The following is a 20,230-nucleotide window of genomic DNA, read 5'->3' on the forward strand; positions in this document are numbered from 1 at the left end:
TTAAGTTTATTTTGAATAAGCTTCCCTCTCAGATCTTTGCCTCTGTCTTCAAAGGCTTCATCTACTGAGCTACTTCACACAGACAGCATGCTACAGATCCCCAGTGACCCAGATAGCAGCTGCATTCCAACTCCTAAACCTGCCTTTTTCTCAGTCTGACACCAACTCTGTGAATGTTTTTACATAGCAATTTGCCTTTGATGATGTATTCTCTGCCAACAGATTGACGAGAAGTCAGGAAACTTTAGCAAAACAAATAAAAAGCACAAAAACTAGCACCTTGCAACAGGGAGCTTCCTGCCATCGTCCCTCGCTGCCTCCCTGCCCCTTCTCACCAGGTAACTGTGGGTTCTGTCTCAGTGAATGCTCAGACATTGGCACTGCCCGCCCTTGTCTCAGTTCTTCATAATGAAAGCCACTCTCAGGGCAGGTTTCTCGAAGTCAGGTTTTCTGAAGCACAGAGCATGATGCTGTATAATGTGTTTCAGGCTCCAGTAAAAGCCAGCTTTCAGCTCAGGAGAGATGTCCAAGTTTCCAGGACTTCTCAGCACCTTTGTGTTTGTATGGATTCTCTTCTGGCAGAATAAAAAAGTACTTATTTTTTGTATGTGTGCTTCACTGTGGAAAACCCCAAACTCCTCTTCTTGCATTAGCAACAAAGTGACCTAAATAATGGAACATGTGAATCCATGAATATTTCTTTTTCATTATTCATTTCTATTTCAAACTGCAGATGCTTTATCACCTCTCATTGTCCTAATGCCCTTCCTGATATTTTGTTGCATTGCTAAGTCTTAGATCAGCACAGAAAGCTGACATATCAGCTCCAACAAATCAGGACAAGTGTAAGTGTTGCACTCTTCCTCATCTAGCTGAAAAAACACTATTGTGAAGAGGGTGAGAACCCTGAGAAAACTGAACAGCAAACCAAAGGACATTTTTTGAGCTTATTTCTATAGGTGGAGTTAAGTGCTTGCACTAAACCATTTTGCTGGGGTGTGCATGTAACACTTTTAACTTGAAAAGAAACCTTTTCCCTGACACCACTTATATCCCAAAATCTACAGGACAAGAAGGTTGTGTTGCTGGTTGTATCAAACAATGCCAGTTCTGACCAGAAGTCCCTAGTTAGACAGCCCCGACTTCTCGAGCAGGAACTGTATCCTACATAATCACTCAGCCATGAAAATTACTGAATTTCCTTCTTTACTGGAATGCTAAAGAATCTCCCATACAACTTTTAACTCCTCACTCATTTTCTTGGGGTATCTGAGTGCAACAAAAGTTCCAAAACAAAACTGGATTTATTGCTGCCATGCTAATCCCCAATCCAGTGACTATGGAGAGAGTAAACTATAAAGATTGCTCCATCAGATGACAAACAGGCCAGTCACACTGCACTATGTTTTGGGGGTTTTTTAAGTGCATTATTATGTATTATTGCTCAAATTCAAACCCAGCCTAGTACAACAAGTCATCATAATCAAATGCTCCTCTAAATACCTAAGTACCAACTGCACACCAATATACAAGTCATTAGGAAAAATATTCTACAGCAAAAACCATGGAAAACCAAGGTCAGAAAAGCAGTCAGTCACACAACAATGTGTTGGGGGAAATATTTCTGCATGGGAAAGTTTCATCCTTCTGGAATGATCAGGAAGAATAAGACAACCTACAAAAGAGTTTAGGAAAACTCTTAATTAGAAATCTACAACAGGGCTTTGCACTACACAGCAACCCATCACCACATGTAAGCAGAATGTATTGAGAAATGGGCTCAGAATCAAATTCCACAGGCAGCATCCACACAGTAGATTTGTCTCCTGCAGGTAAAAAAGTAATCTCTGATTTTCTTCTGAGTTTGTCAACAATCACATATTTATCCCATCTGTCTCAACAGATAGGGCTAACTCCATAAATACACACAGCAATTCCAGTTCTCCCCTCTCCTTTGTTCAGCACCTCTGCTAGCTGCTGCTGCTGCTGCTTTCGAATTTCACCCTACAGAACCAAGCTCATCTTCCCATCCTGTGCAAATCCACCTGCCTAAAAGAAAAAAAAAAAACAGACCACAAACAAATAAACTGAATTTCCCCCTGAATTCTGGAATGTGAGGCAGACTGAGAATGGTCTAAAACAAATAGCATGACACGTCTTTTCTTGTTTATGCTGGGATCACAAAAGGTATATGACAGAAACTTGAAGAAACAACACTTATTTTAAAAAACAATCCAACATTAAGATGCTGTCTGTCATCCCATGTGCTGTCTATATGTAATGTGCCAGTTTCCACTTACACAGCTGCTTTTTTTTTTTTTTTGCAGAAGCATCTTGTTCATTCAGCACATGTCAGACCTGCCACAGAACTGATGCAGATAAGTATATTTATTCAATTAGTGGTCTCTGCTCTGTTTATAGCACAATATCTGCATTATAAAGAGAATAATAATGCACCACATCAGAATATCCCGTGAACATTAAAGAACACAGCCCTCCATCTCAATAAAGATAAAGAGAATGGAAACATGGAAAACAAAACCAGATTTGCCTGGATCAAAGCCAGGACTATAATTTACTGAATTCCATGCTCAAGCCCGCTGACCTTAATGCTGAATATTCAAAGCTCCCAGAGACTTCTCTTCAACTGCTCCTGCACAGAGTCCAGATTTCTAAACTGCCACACAGAAAATGGAGAAACTCACTTCGATGAAGGAAGAATCAAGGCAGGTTCTCCACTTCAGCAACCATCCCCCTAGCCAGACTGTCTCTATCTCCAAATTTATTATTATTTTTTCTTAAAATTTGGAAGAGTGTCTGTATCTGTTAGAGGACACGAGTCAGAGCAGCTCCATGAGCTGGGTCCCTCTTGTACACGTTCTCTGCCTTGTCATAAGAATTTATTTCTCTCAGCAGTAGTAAGTTTGCTGCTGTTTTTAAGGGAAAAGAAAGAGAAGAACAAAAACCCCTTCTCAGTGGTGATGTGCAAACTACCTTCTCAGTGCTGCACTGAGACATCAGGAGCAGAGTGTACCCCCCAGACCCTGGAGCACAGCTGTGCTGACTTCAGCAGCTCTTCTCAGACAGCACAGTAATCACACTGGCAGGAGTCAGTTAATCCAGGGGGGAATTGATCTGTAAAACTGTATAATGAGCTTCGACAGAACAGGGACATCGATACGGGGACACACGTCAAGTGACAGAAGGTTGTGAACTCCAGCCTTAGCTCTGCACCTTGCCTAGTTAAGGAGGATAAGCCTCCTTTGCTTTAGCAACACTGGGGTCACAAACACGCTGCATAAATCCAAAAAACAGCCAGACTCCTCCTCACTTCCAGAAGCCACCGCGTGCCTGGCAGTTCCCAGTGCAGGACCTGCAGCTGCTGCAGGAGTGGCCTCTTCAGAGCATTTCCCTCAGGGATTACTCTGCTGCCAGTCTTCTGCTGGAAAGGCAACAGCCATTTATCCTGCCTACCCAGCAGGCGATGATTTCACTTAAAAAGACATTAGTATCTGTTAAATACATAGACCTGGAGTCAGGCTCTTCTTCTAAAAATAAAGCAAAAACTAATTACATGCTTTCCTGAAAGAAAAAACCTCACAGAAAATGAAGGTGCTCAGCAGCTTCTTCAGAATAATAAAACCTTCAACAGCAGTAATTAGCTAATCTTTTTAAAAGATTGCTCTTTTTTTTTTTTTTTTCGATTTTTATAATGGAAAAAATTCATCAAGATCATTTAGAAATCCAGCCAACAAGTGAAATAAAGCTTTAACTGTATTTAAGCACAACAAACAAACAAACAAACAAACACGGCCAACCCGAGTGGTAATTTTTGACAGTCATAAAGTGAGACCGATCATGACAGCAGTGTGCTATAAGACACTTCTGGACTCTCATACCTCAAAACCTATGAAGCAAAATAAGCAAATAAAAGAAAGCAGCAGCAACGGGGCACGTGGGTCTGCAACAGCAACAACAGCAAACCAATAGCAAAGGCATCAAAACGTCAGATACCAACAAAGACTCCTGCTGAAGGCAGCGAGGGAACAGAGCTTCTCAAAAAGAAATCAATACCTGAAACCAAAGAGGATCATTGCATTACAAAAACTGTCCTTTTTTTTTTTTCTTGCCTCTCAATTTTTAATGAGCAAAATGTTCACTGCTCAAGTTAGAAATGCTGCCAATGCCTTTTAAGTGGGGTTTGCTGGTGATTAATGGTATATCCTACTAAAAGCGTGGTAAGAAACAAACTAATGAGAAATCAACAGTTCTAAAGGAAAAACAAGACCCAAGATGTTCTTCAAAGTTCAAAGTTCTACAGTTTAAATGTTTGGAAAAGAAAGAAAATAACAAACCCCCAAACAAACCTACACAAGAAAGAAACTGATAAGCAAACCAAGGCATTTCAAGAGTGTATCAGGAAAAAAAATTAAGCCTGTTCATATTCTAGTTACTTGTTCTAAATCTTTAAGAAATTACAAGCAAATATCATGATTTAATATCTTTGCTTATATTTCCTAATTAACACACATACTTTGGCAGCTTTGCAAATTGGCTCCAATTCAGCAAAATATTAACCATCTGCCTAAAGCTGAGCACATTTTATACCTTCTTGAAGTCAACTGGAAACAGGAGCATGCATATATGTTAAAAATGAAACATATGCTCTAGTGATATGCCCAAACGGAGCCTTGGTCTTAAGAGGTCTTAAATAATTCATGTTTGAAACCATCTTGAAATTCTTCGGTGAAGGAAAAATACTGGGTTTATCCTAATTTGAGCCACTAAACTTCAGGATACACACATATTTTTTAAACTGACAGAACAGACACTTTATCACTTGCTTTAGTCATGCAAATGGATAACCTCACATATTTGACCACATTACTAAATCCTAATACTGAAGTAAGCACATTATTTTTACACTCTTTGATAAACGATGTATTCTTCTGTTTTGCAGAAGGGATGCAAAAACTAATGAGCTCACCAGCCCCATCACTCATTTGACAGGCTCAAGACGCTTGAACACGTACGAGGTGTTTTATTTTTACAGTGATATAAATATATATAGAAACAAATATATTAATATTTTATATATATATATTTATGTACACACAGACACCTTGCTGCGAGCCAACAGGAATCCCTGGAGCCCCAATCACTCGAGGCCACTCTCCCGGCGCCCGAGGGCGCATCCCCATCCAGGTCACTGCCCGGTCGCCGGGGCCATTCCCGGCCACCCCGGCCGCACCATCGCACCGCGGCGGCACACGGAGACGGAGATGCCGCTCCCTCCAACCCGAGCGGTCCATGCCGGGGTGCGGGACCCCCGCCCGGTTCCGCGGGCGAGCAGGAACCGCGGGGAGATCGGGGCCATCCCCCCGGGGAGGGTGGGACGGGGGGCAGGAGGGGGGTCGGTACCTGAGGCCGCGGCGGGGGCGCCCCCGGGCAGCGCCGCCCGCTGCTGCTGCGGGCGGGGGGCGGCGGCGGCGGCGGAGGGGGGCGGCCGCCCCGTCAGCAGCAGCAGCAGCAGCATCGCGGCCGCCAGCGCCGGGAGCAGCGGGGAGAGGCGCCCGCAGGAGCCCGGCATGGCGAGCAGCCCCAGGGCAGCGGAGGCATATTGCGGGGGGCCGGCGGCTCCCGCGGCTCCGGCAGCTCCGGCGGCCGCGGCCCCGGCACTGCGGCGGCTGCACCGCCCGCCCACGGACGTGCCGGGGCGGGGCCCGCGGCGGGCGGGGCCGCTGGGAGGGGAGGGGAGGGGAGGCCGCGGGGCCGCCTCACGCCGCGGTAGCGGGGTTATCGCCCGCCGTGCTCAGTTCCTTTCAGCCCCCGAGGAGCGGCGGCGTTCGCGGCGGTCCCAGCGCTCGCTGCCGAGGGCGGGGCGCGTGTGGCGGCCCCGGCGCTGCCTGGTGACAGCTCGGAAAGCGCCTTCGCTCTGGCGCCGGCGGTCACTGAACCGCCGCCTCACAGAATCACACAGTGGGTTAGGTTGGAAAAGACCTCCGAGATCATCAAGTTCAAACCGTGACCCACCACCACCTTGTCCGGTCTTTCCTTAAACACCTCCAGCGACGGTGACTCCTCCGCCTCCCCGGGCGGCCCGTTCCAATGTCTAATCACCCTTTCCATGAAGAAATTGCTCCTAACGTCCAACCTAAACCTCCCCCGGTGCGGCTTTACACTATGTCCTCTCGTCCTGTCGCCTGGGAGCAGAGCCCGGTGCCCACCTGGCTGCACCCTCCTGGCAGGGAGTTGTAGAGAGCGCTGAGGTCCCACCTGAGCCTCCTCTTCTCCAGGTGAACACCCCCAGCTCCCTCAGCCGCTCCTCATCACATTTGTGCTCCAGACCCTTCCCCAGCTTCGTTGCCCTTTTCTGGACTTCCATTCAGGAATATACCCTCACTCCAATTTTATCCATGTGTACCCGTTATCCTAAAATATGTGTAATGTTTGACATCAGGACTGTTAATGGGAGTAAACATCTAAACAAGGTAAAGAGATGCCTGTGTGGAGAATCAAAGCTTTAGGAGATACAAATACAGTTATGATGACTGTTAGTGTCACAGAACTGGGTGATAATAAATTTTTAATGTATGTTTGAGCAGTGAATATAAACTTCTTTGAAAAGTATAAGATCGCTTGATTTGCCCTTTAATAAAACAAAGACTAGCCAAATAAAATTTTTAATTTTAGGCACAATAACATACTAGGCCAAATTCTGTAGTTTTCAGATCGCAGAACATTTCTTCATTGCAGAGAAAAAAAGAGGAATAGAGTTACAAACTATAGAGGAGTATAAATTTTCCCATACTGAAAGGAAAAACTGTCAGATTACCATGCATATTTCCAACACATCTGTTATAAAATCTGAAAAAAAAAAATCTAATGTATTTTTTCTTATGATGTAATGTCATTCTGTAAAGTCCAAGGTAATGAATTCATTGCCATTAACAATGACTTCAAATAAACCTTTTATCTGGGCCACTGCAAAGAAAAAGCCTCTGTTTCTGCACAGCCACTGTTACAATTTAAGTCATCTTGGACTCCCTGCAACATTGTGTGGTCTCAGGTAGAAGGAAAGGGTCTACAGAAAACTTGCTCATGCTTTGAGCAATTTGTTTCCTTTCTTTATGAATTTATCTGATGGGTATCTGTAGTATTAAGAAAGGGTGGATCACATACGTGTTCATTTCCAAATGTTTGCAGGCTTGGGCTTTTAACAAGATAAAACTTTATTTTGAGAGGAAGAGTTGAACCAAGTTGGCAGCTGGAACATTTTAAATTAAAGTTGATGACATGAATATGAGCAATTATTCATTTATAAAGGTCTGGGAGAAAAGAAAATAATCTGTTAAATGTTTCATAAAAGCTCTCTTGCAAATGGCTCCAAAAGGGAGAATAGCACATGTGGAAATTAATTGTTTGTACTATATTTAGATCAATTACAAAGAAAAACTAGAGGACACAATAACACTCATTCCAGCAAAAATATAATCAAGATTATGTTTTCTTAACCAAATTTTCTTTGAAAAAGAGATGAAAGCTGATAGTAAGTAATTTATTTCAACTACCTGAGTATTTCCCTGAGGAATTATGTCCAGCAGTAACTCCTGCAGTCTTTCAAGGCTACTCAGATGGGCTGACAGCACTGACCTTAATATATTCAGAGACAATATATTCACAAGAAGTTCATACAAACGCTTAAAAAAAAAAAAAAAGGATTTCCAGGTGTTCTTAAAATTTCTTCAACTGGCAATTTAAAAACATTAACGTAGTAATATGTCATAAAATATTAATGCATTAGTAATTCATTTACAAACTAATTATCATGCAATAAAGTATCATCCATGTATGCAAGGATGAAATCCAGACAGTGTAAAGCAGCACAGCTCCAGTGGAGGCAGTGGGGTTGTGTAAACATAAATAACCTCAAGACATGGACAGTTTTCTTCAGGTTAACAAATTCTCTACTAGTGATTAAGGGAACTCAGCAGTTCAGAGTTTTTCTAAAGGGTTCAAAAGTATCAAAATTGATTTCTAAATATGTGTTCTAGCAACGTAACAAACATGTATGCCTTTACTGTGACACAAAATAGTTACTGCCAGCCCACTCACAAAGGCATGACTGTAAATCAGAAAAAGAAAATGTAATGCTAAGATCAAATTAGACTAATAATACAACAAGAAAAGAAACTCTAGTTCTCTGGGAATTCTCCTAACCAAAGGACAAGCTGTCACCATTTTCTACAGTGATATGGCAGCTATAAAATCTGAAATGTTAATTTGCAGTATATCGAAAATTGTTGTCAGAAATCAAGTTTTCTCAAGGTAGAATATAATTTGTGAATAGATCCTCTTTCTTGCTTGTGATTACAAAATTTTTTTGACTCAAGGTTAATATGTGCCACTTGAGCTGAGAATGTAAAAGTTGTGTAAATGTGATCTTCCTGTATTGAGCAGATATCTTTATATTACAAACATATACTACAAAATATTTGCTGGTGAATTAATGCATTTAAAAAAATACACTTCAGATTAAAAAACAAACAAACAAACAAAAAAACCCCAAAAAAACCAAAGACAGAATTCCTGTTGATTAAGAGGTATTTTATTCCAAAATTCTAAATATCAGAATCAAGTCAATGCTTACATTTCGCAATTTACCCAATCATAATATTTGGAAATTGTATACACATTTAGAAAAATACAACCTAATAAAAACAATCAGATTTGCATTAGGATGAAACAAATGGATTGAAAGGAAAACCATAGCTTAATAGCTATATATTTCATACCAGTACAAAATTACTGTGTCACAATACCCACATGTGGTTTTTTTTTTCGAAAATTTATAATTTAATACAAAATAAGGTGACTTCAAATGTATATTGCTCTCCTTAAATGTACCGAAGACCTTGGAAACAAGTTCAGAGTAACTGAAAATATTCCCATTTATTTTACAAGTATTTACTACATGACTAAGAAACACAAAATGCAGCACTCTTGTTAGTGTGTTAAGTTCCTGCTTGTGCAAACAATGCTCTTCTGATTTAACGCACGAGCAAAAACAAACAAACAAACAAAAAAAAACAAAAAAGGCAAAAAAATTCCATTACAAAGAAATAAAATGTTACATTTTCAGCATATTTGTATAATAGCAAATACAGGTTTCCTTCCTGGACTAGAAAAGTAAAACCTGTCCAAGTTTTTTTTGAAGATTCAAATGCTACGTTAAATCTTCAATCACTTTGCAAAAGCCAGGGGTCAAGTTACTCAACTTTAATGCAGCATATCTGGAGAAGGTCATTGCATGAAAGGTTAGATTTCCTGTGTTACATTAAAATCCTACACGCTGGGAAAAAAAATACACCAAAATCCTAAATACCATAATCACATATGAAACAGTAGTAATATTACAGACTCAAAACCACTGTTGTACAGCCTCTAGTTGAACTTTCCACAATGGACTTAATTGTACCAGTCCTCAATAAGTCAATTAGTAATGGATACACTTGAGAATATACATCGTGTTTCACCCAATGTGGGCGATCGAAAACATCCTGTTCTGTTCATTCCTCACCTCAGCTGGACACACCGGGTTTGTTTGTCCTTCCAGACAGTGTAGGCCAACAAATGTTACATCCCTTCTCAGGCAAACAAAAATGAACAACTCGGCAGCCAACTGGAGCTGCTCGTGTGGGAATTAGAACCGAGAGATTCAGTACCAAAGAGTTCTGATCCCACCCAGAGCCCAGCACAGCACATCACCATGATCCAAACTGGCATTTGGTGCTGCCTGGAGGCCACTGCCAACAGAGAACCAACGGGTTCTTCCCATCTCCCAGACAGACAAACCACAGCCTTTTTACTGTGAGGCTCATGTGGGGTGTCTGCCACTGCCTTTGCCTTGTTTGGATTTCCATTTTGCTTTTATAAAATCCTTTTTTCCCCCCTCTCGTTAACAGCCAGCAGCGTTGAACGTGAAGGATCACGTTAGTCTGGACCAAAGACACAACCTGACCCAGTTTTCACTGCTCTGTGACTGTGAGGGTGTAGGAAAAAAATACCATCAGGGTAACCACCAACAAAGCCAAATGTTGCAAAAATGTAAGTGCAACACGAATCCTTCAAAACCAAGAGAATGCTGATTAGGGCCAAAATATTTTCAATATACCCACGACAGGCTACCTTAAAGATTATTTAAGTGTGAACACAAGTTTAGAAACAATTAAATATTTAAAATATTTCCTTGGAATAAATGTTTTATAAAGAAAGAGCATAAGTAATAAACTTTCTTAAAGTTTCCACAAACACTATGCAAATCGAAGTTCAACACGTAAATCAAAATTTAAAACAGAAAAATGGGACAAATAAAATTATGAACTTGATACAAAAAATTTCCTCAAAGATTTCAAATTACATTGAGAAACATAACCCATACTTGACTTTACAGTCACGTTTAAAAAAAAAAAAAATCTATCTCCACAATTTCATAGTTTCTCAAAAGAGATGTAAATCTATAAATTAGGTTCCTTGCTTTACATTTTCAAAATATTGTCAGATATAGTAATAGATAATATGCATTTTGTATTACAAATCACTTCACTGATCATGAGATGCTGCAATAATTGCAAACTGGAGTACTTATATAAATTTATATTCCATTATAAAAGATATAGCTCTTTTAAAATGTTCTTATTGTCTAAATAATTACATAGCTGTTGATTTTATATTTATAAAAAATATGCTTCTGAAACAGAACTCTCAAAAGAAGGCTAATTCTCTGTTTCTGTACTTTTTAAAATGCTTCCAGTATGCATCTTATGCACATCAATTTTCCCTCAAAGACATTAATTTCATTCCAAAACACATTTTCTAAAAGTTTCTTTAAAAAATTTAACATCGTTCTACAATATTTGCTATAAGAATACATCGACACCTGGAAGTCAGTATGAAATTTATACTGACACGAGGACGTACAAAGTCTGGAATCTTATTGCTGCCAAATGTTTCCTGCATCCCCACTCGGGAAAACTTCCAGTTCGGAACCTCCCTGAAACACAAATGTTACTTTAACCTGAATTTGAGGTTTTACGTCTGTGTTCACTAAGTAACCTGTACCCTCCTGTCCTCCTGTGGGGTTTTTAACCAAACTGGAAATCAGTGGAGGTGGGAGAGGCAACTATTTGCTTTTACTCTCCAGCAGAATGCAGGAAATAAAAAAAATCACTTAAATAAGTACTACTTTATGTAACTTCAAAAATGGAAGAAACTTTCTGTAGCTACAGTAGTTGTACCAATAAAATGTACCTTTTTATCCTGAAAGTCAGCAAAATGAGTTTCCAGTTTGCACAGTAAAATGAGGATGCAGTTAGCACTGGCATTAACAATGCTGCAGTACCCCTTCCACGTGAGCTGGACAGATCTTGATGGTGCTTCTCTAAAACAGTTTTTTAATCTCCTTATAACGCCTGGACATGCAAGTAGTCTCATAAATTTCAAGTCAACGTGGTGTGCACATGTAATGAAAGCACACATGTAAGAATTAGAGCTATAATCTGTCTGCCAGTCTCTTAAACCTCTTAACCTACTAAGATTAAGACTGGGTAAAACCAATCTCCCTGCACACAGATAATCAGTTGACAAAGTGTGTGAACTCCAAGGAAGTGAAATGCTGTTCTATCAAAGACACATTTTGAGGCCAGGATTAAAACCTCACTCCTGATGCTTTACTGCAGAACTAGTAACAACACTAAAAGTAAAGGCAAAAATAAAGCATTTTTGGCCACACTGAAGACCTCAAAAATTCAGTTAAAATCACGCCCTATGGCCTTTCATATAAAGTAATTATATCTAAACAAACTGTCTAAAACAAACCCATGTAAATGGATAAATATGCAAGCCTACATCTGGTGTACCTACTGGCCCCCACAGACTTTGTGCTGTCTTCCTTAAGGGCTCAGATGCCACCATGGTTCAGAGAGTAAGAATGGACTTAACAACAAAATCCATTTGTGGATTTTAAACCTCTGAAAGGATGCAGAAATAAGACTTGAATCAAACTGATCATTTCAGAGGATTCTGGGTTTAGCAGGATTTGCAGTATTTATGGGGGAGAAGCAGCTTTGAACAAAAACCCCAAGGTCCAAAACCAAACCAACTAGATTTTTTCTCCTTTTAAGAGCTTGTCTACATAGAAATCTCAGTGCTGTAAATACAGTAGAAGACTTCCTTTGTGTATGTGGGCTGCACACAGAGAGTTTATAACGTAATTTATTCCCTTCTGGGGAATAAAGCACAATATAAACTTCTCATAGACGGCACCTTTGTAACAGTTTATGTCCACTCTAAGATCTGTACAACACAGTTACCCGTGGTTACAAGCTGAACCACCTCCTAATTTGTAGTTACTTGTTTACTGAAGAGCACAGACAATATTCTTGTGTTCTCTCAGAAGTGTAAGAAGCTTCACTTTACTACACCAGTGGTGAGGGAAATAGGCTAAGAATGATGTAAGGCTGTGGCTTGCAACCACTGACCTTCCAGTAAGTTTAAAGAAACAACAATGAAACAAAATATTTAGTGTCTTTTCTGGTAATGAAATGTGTTGAACATAATGAAATGTCTTGTGCAATGAAATGTCTTTTGTGCAGCGAAACATCCAATGAATGAGTGAAATGAAACAAGCCAATGAAACAATGAATGAGTGAAATTAAATAAGCCACATCAACCTCCTCTTTTCAAACCCTTTCATGTTGCCAGCTCTGCTTTGCCTCATTTGACAAGCTCGCTGTTCTCTCAGGGCAGGAGGCAAGGCAGGTGTGAGTGTGGCCAGGATCCACATGGCTGGCAGGTAGCCTGGTTCAAACATTCCCTATGTTATTCCATCCTGCACTCAGGCACAGGCAACCACAAAATGTGAGAATGAACAACAGCTCCTGCATCAGGTAACCTGTCACAGAGTATTCCCTCCACTGCCAGAAACCGAAACTCAATCCAAGTAATACACAGATTTCATTTCAAACCCTGTGGAGGTTTGTCTTGTGGACATTCAGGCTACGGATTTCCTCAGACATGTCTGTGGGCAGCCACAATCCAACATCTTGTCCCTGGTAGGACAGGAATGAGTCTGTGCTGCCAAGAATTCTGTGCAACACCTGGATCCTGCTCTGTGGAAACACACAGCAGAGTCTTCAGATCTCGCCCTGAATCTTTTCCCTAGGTCCCACAGAAAGGACATCAGCCCCAGCTTCCTATTGCTCATTTTGTGTTTGTAGGCTCAATCCCCACAGTCAGAAACCCAGGGAGAACAGTATTTGTAAAATCTAGAGGGAAACCACAAGACAAATCACTAAGCAGGCAGGGCAACAAGAATAGCTATCAGATGTGAATGATTCCACTGAATATTTCATATTTTTTTGAGGAGGAGAAAAAACTGTCATCAGAGCTAACAGGTCAAAGAACATTCTTCAGTTCTGTAAAGCAAGCTACATTCATTTTTTTTTTTGTGCAACTAACTTTGAAGAGCTAGAAAATGAAACGTAGTGTACTCCAACAAAAATCAACCGAAACTAAACATGTAATGTAACAAGTACCTACAGAAACTGTTGGCTTCAAGAGTAAATGCAGAATCCATGTAGAAATTCATGGAAAATCGGTACGTGAACCAAAAAAGATGATGTGTCCTGTGACCCAGTAAGCAAAGTCAAAGCACTACATATCAGGTGAGTTTTTCCTCACCCACTAGTCAGTGCAGCTGCATTAGTTGCAGGTATGAACAGAATTAATACAAAAAGGAGGATTTAAATATATTGCTCTTATTTTCCAGGTGCTGATGCCGAGACCAGCAGCTCTGCAGTTGTGTTTTTTTTGTTGTTGTGGTTGATGGGGAAGCCAATATTTGTAACCAAGATGCAGGCAATTTGACATTTCAGAATGTCTCTCAGATAAAACTCTGCTTAAGCTTCTGATGTTCCTTCCCCATTCTCGTGTGGTTGCAGTTGTTCTCTTTCTTGTTCTTCCTGAGGTGGCCTCACACGTTTGAAAAAGCCCATCTGTGATTAAGAGAATAAAGAAATTGCACTTCCTTTCTCTTTCCTTCTTAACTGATTACATTACTTTTATTTCCTACTCCTTTTTTCCTCATTTTTTGACCTCCAAAGGCAGCAAACATCAGTTGAAAAATTAAACCAAATAAGTCGGCACAATCACAGACACGTCCTCTTTTATTCAGCTTCTTCCTGACAAAGCTGAAAAGCTTTTAGTTATCCAAAAACTTCACTGGTTCAGATGATTAGGGGACCAAGGCACTTCTGCAAACCGCTGGCACTCTAAGAAATAACACATCACTAGAAGGGAAAAAAAAGACAGTACTTACCCTGTACATAACAAACACTAGAACAGCCAAGAGCAGTAATCCTGCCAGGACAGCCAAAATTATAACCCACACGGGCACTGGCATAGGCTGTGGTTGAATGCCCCAGGTAATATTTGTAGTAACCTGACAGAAAAACACAATAAATCACACTCTGCACCCCATGACAAACTGAGTTCATTCATGCAGTTTAAGTCTTGATCCTGTAGACATTATAATCTTAATCCAGTATAAATTACTTTTTCACTACGACGTGAGTAAAAAGCTACAGATTAATGGTGACATAAAACCTTCGCTGACCCAAGTTTAATAGGATTTTAAAATTAAATGAAAACAGGGGGTTGGGGTTTGTTTGGTTTTGCATTTTTGCCATCAGTAATAATGTGGCAGCGTATCTTCTGTAATGCTTGATGATTTTCAGTAAAACTGTAGGAATCTGGAAATATTTGCGAGTTAGAGAAAAGCAATTCAGGGCTTTTTGTTTGGGGGTTTTTTTTCTTAAAAAGTGGTATTCTTCAAAGCAAAAATCAACTTCACAAGGCTTATGAGAGAAAAAACCCAGTTAATAATAGACATTAGGAACCATATTCGAAAACAAATCCATCACAGTCCTTTTCAACCTTTTTCTTCAGACCTTTAAATGCTATAGTGCTTACCAAAAACTTTTAATTTGGCAGCCCAATCAACTGGTCTATATATTCCTTTCTCTTTGCACCCTGTCTGCTTTCTCTTGGAAACCCTCTGGGGCACAGATGCTCTTTTTGTTCCTCGTTCACATAATACTTCATAAAATATAATAAAGGTCTATTATTCAAGCTCTAAGTGCTACTATAGCAGAAAACAAATTTCAGGTAAAATACTTCTCTAACAACAATGGCATTAATGAGAACATTAGGACTGTTCACCATTGTTTCTTTTCATTTTCAATTAAGTCTTTAAAGATACAAATATTGTCAACTCTAGTCTTAGTTTTACCCTCAATTTTATGTGTATAACTGAAATGAATATATGAATCAGATAGCTGGTAAAATTACAATTAGAGCAAGCCACAAAAATGCTCCTCAACAATAGTTGTCTTTGTATTAGTTTTTAAGTGATTAAGTAACTCAAGCTGGATGTAAATGACTTACTACTGTGGAGTTGTGGATGTCTTCAAAGGAGAGGTTCTTATAAGGGAACTCGATAACACTAAAAGAAGCAGATGATTTGAGGGAGTAGGAGTGATTCTGATTCTCCTTCTGTGTGAGAAAAACAAAATTAGTATTGCCTGTGGACACAAAAGTCACTTTTAATGTTTCAGAAACAAGAACAGAATATTCACAGTCACTCACATTCATGAAAGTTTGGGTCCAAAGGCGTGATTTTAAATACAATATTGCACTCTTTCCCCTTTCCAGGTGGCCAACTTGACACACAATCTTCAAACAGTCAGCAGTTCCACAGCCCTGCACATAAAAACAGGACAGATATCCCAAGTATGAAAATATCTGAAAAGCCATTAATGGCATGACATTTACTTAATCACATTTACTTTACATGCATACACATACCCTATTGTCCTCTTTTCCTGGCAAAGGACCATAAACTATTCCAATACATTACACAACCTGCAGCACCGGATAATTACTTATAGTTTGCAGTTAGAAAGACAGTGATATGGTAACATGTTTGCTTCCTACCACAGATTTGGCCACAACAACCCCCTGCAGCGCTACAGCCTGGGGACAGAGTGGCTGGAGAGCAGCCAGGCAGGAAGGGACCTGGGAGTTTGGATTGACAGGAAGCTGAACAGGAGCCAGCAGTGTGTCCAGGTGGCCAAGAAGGCCAATGGATCCTGGCCTGGATCAGGAACAGTGTGGCCAACAGGTCCAGGGAAGTGATTCTTCCCCTGGACTCAGTGCTGGTGAGGCCACCCCTGGAGTGCTGTGTCCAGTTCTGGGCCCCTCAGTTCAGGAAGGACATTGAGGGGTTGGAGCAGGTCCAGAGAAGAGCAACGAGGCTGGGGAAGGGACTGGAGCGCAAGTCCTATGAGGAGAGGCTGAGGGAGCTGGGGCTGTTCAGCCTGGAGAAGAGGAGGCTCAGGGGAGACCTCCTCACTCTCTGCAACTCCCTGACAGGAGGGGGGAGCCAGGTGGGGGTTGGTCTCTTTTCCCAGGCAACCATCAGCAAGACAAGAGGGCTCGGTCTTAAGCTGTGCCAGGGGAGGTTTAGGTTGAATATTAGGAAGAAATTCTTTCCAGAGAGGGTGATCAGCCATTGGAATGGGCTGCCCAGGGAAGTGGTGGATTCTCCATCCCTGGAGGTTTTTAAGATGAGACTGGATGTGGCATCAGTGCCATGGGCTGGGAAGCACGGTGGGGTTGGATCAAGGGTTGGACTTGATGATCTCAGAGGTCCCTTCCAACCCAGCTGATTCTATGATTCTATGATTATTTCCAGTACTGTTCAGCAAGGCCAAGTCCTCCACGTGGCTGACTGCAGGGTCCACTGACCCTCTGGGAAACACGTGCTGTGAACTCAGCTGTGCCTTGGAGCAGAGGTGCTGCCTGCAGCACTCCCCTGCTCCCTCCAGCTGCCCTGTTTTACCAGCCTTGCTCCTTTAAGTATTGATTTCCAAATAGCTCCATGCAGAAGACTGACCCTGAATGAAGAGCCCAAATTGAGCTTAAAGGGCTTAAAAGAGCTCACCAAGGTTTGCACGTCCCCCTCGGCAGCAGCCAAATCCCTCCGGCTGATACGATGGTCACGGTTATCTTCCCTGGCAACTGTGTCATTCTTATCATCATCCTTAGAAGCAGAAATCTGAGGTACAACCAAGGGAATCCAAATAATAAATTAGACATTTGCAGACTTCAAGAAAACATACAACTGCAGGTTTCTCTCTTTTTATCCTGGTTGTTCCAACAGCTGTAAATAAAATGCTACTCTTGTCTTTTCTAGATCACTGGTGCAAATTGATACCAGAAGCTAACCCAGAACCTCAGGTATCTTAATTCTTCTTCAACTCAAAACTTTTTCATTGATAGAAAAAAAATTGCTCTTAGACTGCAACAGATAATTCAGTTTTCCAATCTTTAAGACTTTTCCTCAACATTTCAGTTTTAAACTCTGAAAACACAGCAGTGTTATGATGTTGATGTACCACACAGCACTGTACATGTGTGCACATAATCACACATACACAAAAACTTTTTTAACAGGGACTTGAAGAAGTGTACAGTAGATTAATTAATTATTTCGTTAATCCATTAGAAATTCCCAATGCAAAAATTACAAATTTACACATGGGACTAGGCAGAGCCATGCTCCTTGTGCTCTACACAACAAATCTCTATGAGAAAACTCAAAAGAGTTGTAAAAAATATATTATTGCAAATGGTCTTGCAGAAGCACAGAAGATTTTTATTTATATATATTCACTAAAGATGCTTCCTGATCATCAAAGATACAGGAGTGTTATTCTTTGTTGTTCTATACATAGAATTGTTTCCTTGTTTGCTTAAATTTAATATACTGATTTTTACTACTTGTTCTAAGCTCTCTTAAAATTCAGCTGTATACACTGACATGTACTATCAAAGAGTGCTGCCTTATTCATCAGTAAGAGACAAAAAACTAACTCAGTGTCAGATATTCTCAGGGATTTGACTGTTTTGAGGGCTTACAAACCAACCAAACATACTTCATTCCACTCAAAAAAACCCTGAAAAGTCCTGCTTACCTTAATTTTCAGGGGATTGATTTCCATGTCAGAAGTGCAGTTCATGGGACCATCGATCTCATACTGAACAATGTAGAGCAGAGTGTTGTTTTTGTACTTGTAAGGCCACTGCAGGGTCATCATCACCTTGCTGAATGCACTTGGACCATTGTTTCTCAGCTGATTATGAAAATAAAATTTACAGATGTAAAAAACCCACCCCAAACAATGCTACTTTCTCTGTTAACATGTACGAAGTTTGTTATTTGATATTTGAACAATAGCATCAACAACTTCACCTAAAAGTGCCAGCCAAACTTCAGTTCCCCAACAGGCAAAACTTCAAATTACTTCTGTAATCTGACAAAATTGTAACTTGAAGAAAAGCTATATGGCATTAGGGCTTTTTGCCTTGAAATAATGTAATTTTTTGTTGATAAAACATGGGTTGTTTTTTTTTAAGTCGATTAAATGAATCACAACCTGAGCCAAGATACTCTGAGCACAGATACATACAGCAGCAAGTTTCATCAGATAAATGGTCTCTTAAGTTCCAGGACAACTTTTAGCTATTACTATTCACACAGCTCTCAATAAGTTTTGTTTAATTAAATAATCTAGATTAAAGCTGTGATCATTCTTGCGTGGAAATTTTAAATACTTGAATTTTTTCAAGGCAAAAAGACTTCACAAGAATGATTTAGAACAACTGCAGTACAACTGAGGATAACTGAATAATTTACAGCCATGAGCCATTTCCTGAGCAGAAAAAGTTACTTCAGATGTTTTATCTAGAATTAAAAGATGAGAAAGTAAAATATGTGTTATTATGTAAGTAACCAGACCCTTCTGTTTGTTCCACCCCTTCTTGCAGACAGCATTAAAAAAAAAACATCTTTCTTTCCATGCAAGATGACAATAAAGAGAAAAAAAAAAATCATAATTTACTACAGAGAAAAACTACAGCAGAAGATTTAATTTATCACAGAACCGTGTCATTGAAATTAGTAGTAATTCCATACCTCATAAATATGCTGAACCAGAGGCCCAATATCATCTTCTGTTTCTGGGTTCTCCTTCGGCTGCCAATTTGCAATAGGAAGGAATATGTGATCAGGAGATGACACACTAAAAAGGGGAGCAAAGGAGTTGTTATTATCAGGTATGAAACCATAAACATTACTCTCTAGAGCATCTAAAAAAAATAAAAAAATCAACATGCTTGGAATGTTTTTTTTTCCTTAAAAAAATGTCTAGTAATGGAGGCACAACATTCCTTTTTTGGAATTGATTTTTTAATTATTTAGAATTATTTAAGATCTGAAAATCCAAAGGGTGGCTAGAGAGAACCATGTTGCCTTTATGATCAAAAATTCCCTAAGACTTCCTGAAAATTTATTCAGACCTGAAAGTTCAGTGAATATAAAGATGAAAATATGCAAATCTCATTAACAATGTTTAATAAAATAGTATCAGTGCTTACCCCCTAATTTCAACAGCTGCTAAAATGGCAAGGTCAGCCTGATAGAATGCTACTGGGCTTAGATTGTCATACAGGTTGGAACTGCAGAGAAAATAAAAGGTAATTTATTAAATAAACAAAGTATTTAATAAAAAAACCCCCCACACCTTAAAATAATTCTATGTAACATCATAACATGACTTGTGAGCACAACTGCTAAAAACTAAGGAGCAGAGTCAAGTAAGTTCTCACCTAAATGACACATCTGATTATTCTGTCTACCTAATCAAACAATTGCCTTTAGAAAGGCCTTCTTAAATCCCCTAATTATTCTTTGCTCCTGCTGTAATTAAAACATACATGCAACAGGGCTTTCCTCCTGACCTGTAATTACCTCACTCTTTTAGAGAGACTCGAGTTGCTCTGCTAGGAACTGTGCCAGCCTTGGAAATGGAGCTTTGTGAGTTTAAAGACAGCTGCCAAGGCCTTTGATCTATTTATACCATTAAAACAGAATGGCAGGTTTAAATTTATTTAACTCTCGTAGGTGAAAAATGCATCTGTGGATGAGAATAATTTAGTCACTACGGTATAAAAAAAAGAAGCCCTAAAAAGGAAAAAAAAAAGAAAAAAAGCTTCTGGTTCAACGTGGGGAAAAAACAAAACAGCTGAATTTGTGCTGTCCACTAAGCAA

General features: G+C 40.0%; 2 protein-coding genes across 2 annotated transcripts in view; both read right to left on the reverse strand.

Annotated features, from left to right (window-relative positions):
- FAM171B (family with sequence similarity 171 member B) overlaps positions 1-5,634 on the reverse strand; it is a 34,783-nt gene extending 29,149 nt beyond the window's left edge. Inside the window, exon 1 of the mRNA XM_027665527.1 lies at positions 5,422-5,634. Coding sequence (XP_027521328.1) covers positions 5,422-5,590 — 169 coding nt within the window. The 5' untranslated portion in view covers positions 5,591-5,634. The remainder of the gene's footprint in view (positions 1-5,421) is intronic.
- A 2,952-nt stretch (positions 5,635-8,586) lies between these two features.
- Positions 8,587-20,230, reverse strand: part of ITGAV (integrin subunit alpha V) — a 44,958-nt gene continuing 33,314 nt past the window's right edge. The window contains exons 23-30 of the mRNA XM_027665526.1: positions 19,558-19,638; positions 19,097-19,202; positions 18,096-18,254; positions 17,063-17,176; positions 15,706-15,819; positions 15,505-15,612; positions 14,378-14,500; positions 8,587-14,054 (exon numbers count right to left, since the gene is read on the reverse strand). Of these exons, the coding sequence (XP_027521327.1) occupies positions 13,959-14,054; positions 14,378-14,500; positions 15,505-15,612; positions 15,706-15,819; positions 17,063-17,176; positions 18,096-18,254; positions 19,097-19,202; positions 19,558-19,638 (901 nt within the window). The 3' untranslated portion in view covers positions 8,587-13,958. The remainder of the gene's footprint in view (positions 14,055-14,377; positions 14,501-15,504; positions 15,613-15,705; positions 15,820-17,062; positions 17,177-18,095; positions 18,255-19,096; positions 19,203-19,557; positions 19,639-20,230) is intronic.

Source organism: Corapipo altera, unplaced genomic scaffold (assembly GCF_003945725.1).
Source record: "Corapipo altera isolate COAL_440 unplaced genomic scaffold, ASM394572v1 158, whole genome shotgun sequence".
NCBI lineage: Eukaryota > Metazoa > Chordata > Aves > Passeriformes > Pipridae > Corapipo > Corapipo altera.